The following is a 1,024-nucleotide window of genomic DNA, read 5'->3' on the forward strand; positions in this document are numbered from 1 at the left end:
ATGATCAGAGATGCACATATTGTCAGCCACTAAGGGACATGCTCAACTGGTTAAGGTCAAACAACTGACAAGCAAATCTGTGGTATTCAGCAGAATATTTGCTGTAGCCCATCTTTTATACCAAGACAAAAAAAATGTACATGATAACACTTCCAATCAATTAAGATCAGAAGCCATGAGAGCCACTGTCTGGTACTGCATCTGGGCATTTATTATTATTATTTATGATTATTATTATTATTATTATGATTATTATGATTATTATTATTATTATTATTATTATTATTATCATCATCATCATCATCATCATCATCATTATTATTATTATTATTATTATTATTATCAGTTGTTGGTGACAGCAGCAGTAGCAGCATGATCATCAACATCATCATCACCAAAGATACTTATTTTTCTTCATTGAAAGAAATTAAATTACCGAAAATTTTAATGCATATTAGAGTGAGAAGCAAATTCCTAAGAGATTTCAAACTAAATGCAAAACATAAAATTAGACACAAAATTTCAGAAGCTTCAAAAGAATTGGTTTAAACTTACCAAATGCCATAATGGTTTTTCAATTTTATTGAGGATGTGACATCTATCTGTGGCTACAGTTTGCACACCCAGACACCAATACAGGGAAAACAGCCAGTATGTATTAACCAAGTAGACATTAATAGTGACGTTGGATTCAATATATTCTCTGAAAACAATAAAAATGAAAGTGAATAGTCACCAGTTAGAGAAGTCTAAATATGATTTAACTCTATAAATTTATACCATAGTGGGTCCTACAATCAACATTAACTGGCTAACAAAGGTAAATAGCCAAACTTAACTCTTCCAGGTGCAGGCATGGTAAGAAGTTTGCTTCCCAGCCACATGGTTCCAGGTTCAGTCCCACTTGGACAAGTATCTTCTACTGTAGCCTTGGACTGACCGAAGCTTTGTGAGTGGATTTACTAGACAGAATCTGAAAGACGCTAGTCATATATATAAGTGTGTGTGTGTGTGTGTGTGTGTG

The 1,024-nt window shown here is 33.2% G+C and overlaps 1 protein-coding gene across 1 annotated transcript in view; it reads right to left on the minus strand.

Moving 5' to 3' along the window:
• LOC106874500 (glycerophosphodiester phosphodiesterase domain-containing protein 5) overlaps window positions 1-1,024 on the minus strand; it is a 28,924-nt gene that overhangs the window by 6,078 nt on the left and 21,822 nt on the right. The window contains exon 10 of the mRNA XM_014922246.2: window positions 556-703. Coding sequence (XP_014777732.1) covers window positions 556-703 — 148 coding nt within the window. The remainder of the gene's footprint in view (window positions 1-555; window positions 704-1,024) is intronic.

This window comes from Octopus bimaculoides, chromosome 5, assembly GCF_001194135.2.
Source record: "Octopus bimaculoides isolate UCB-OBI-ISO-001 chromosome 5, ASM119413v2, whole genome shotgun sequence".
NCBI classification, from domain to species: Eukaryota; Metazoa; Mollusca; class Cephalopoda; order Octopoda; family Octopodidae; genus Octopus; species Octopus bimaculoides.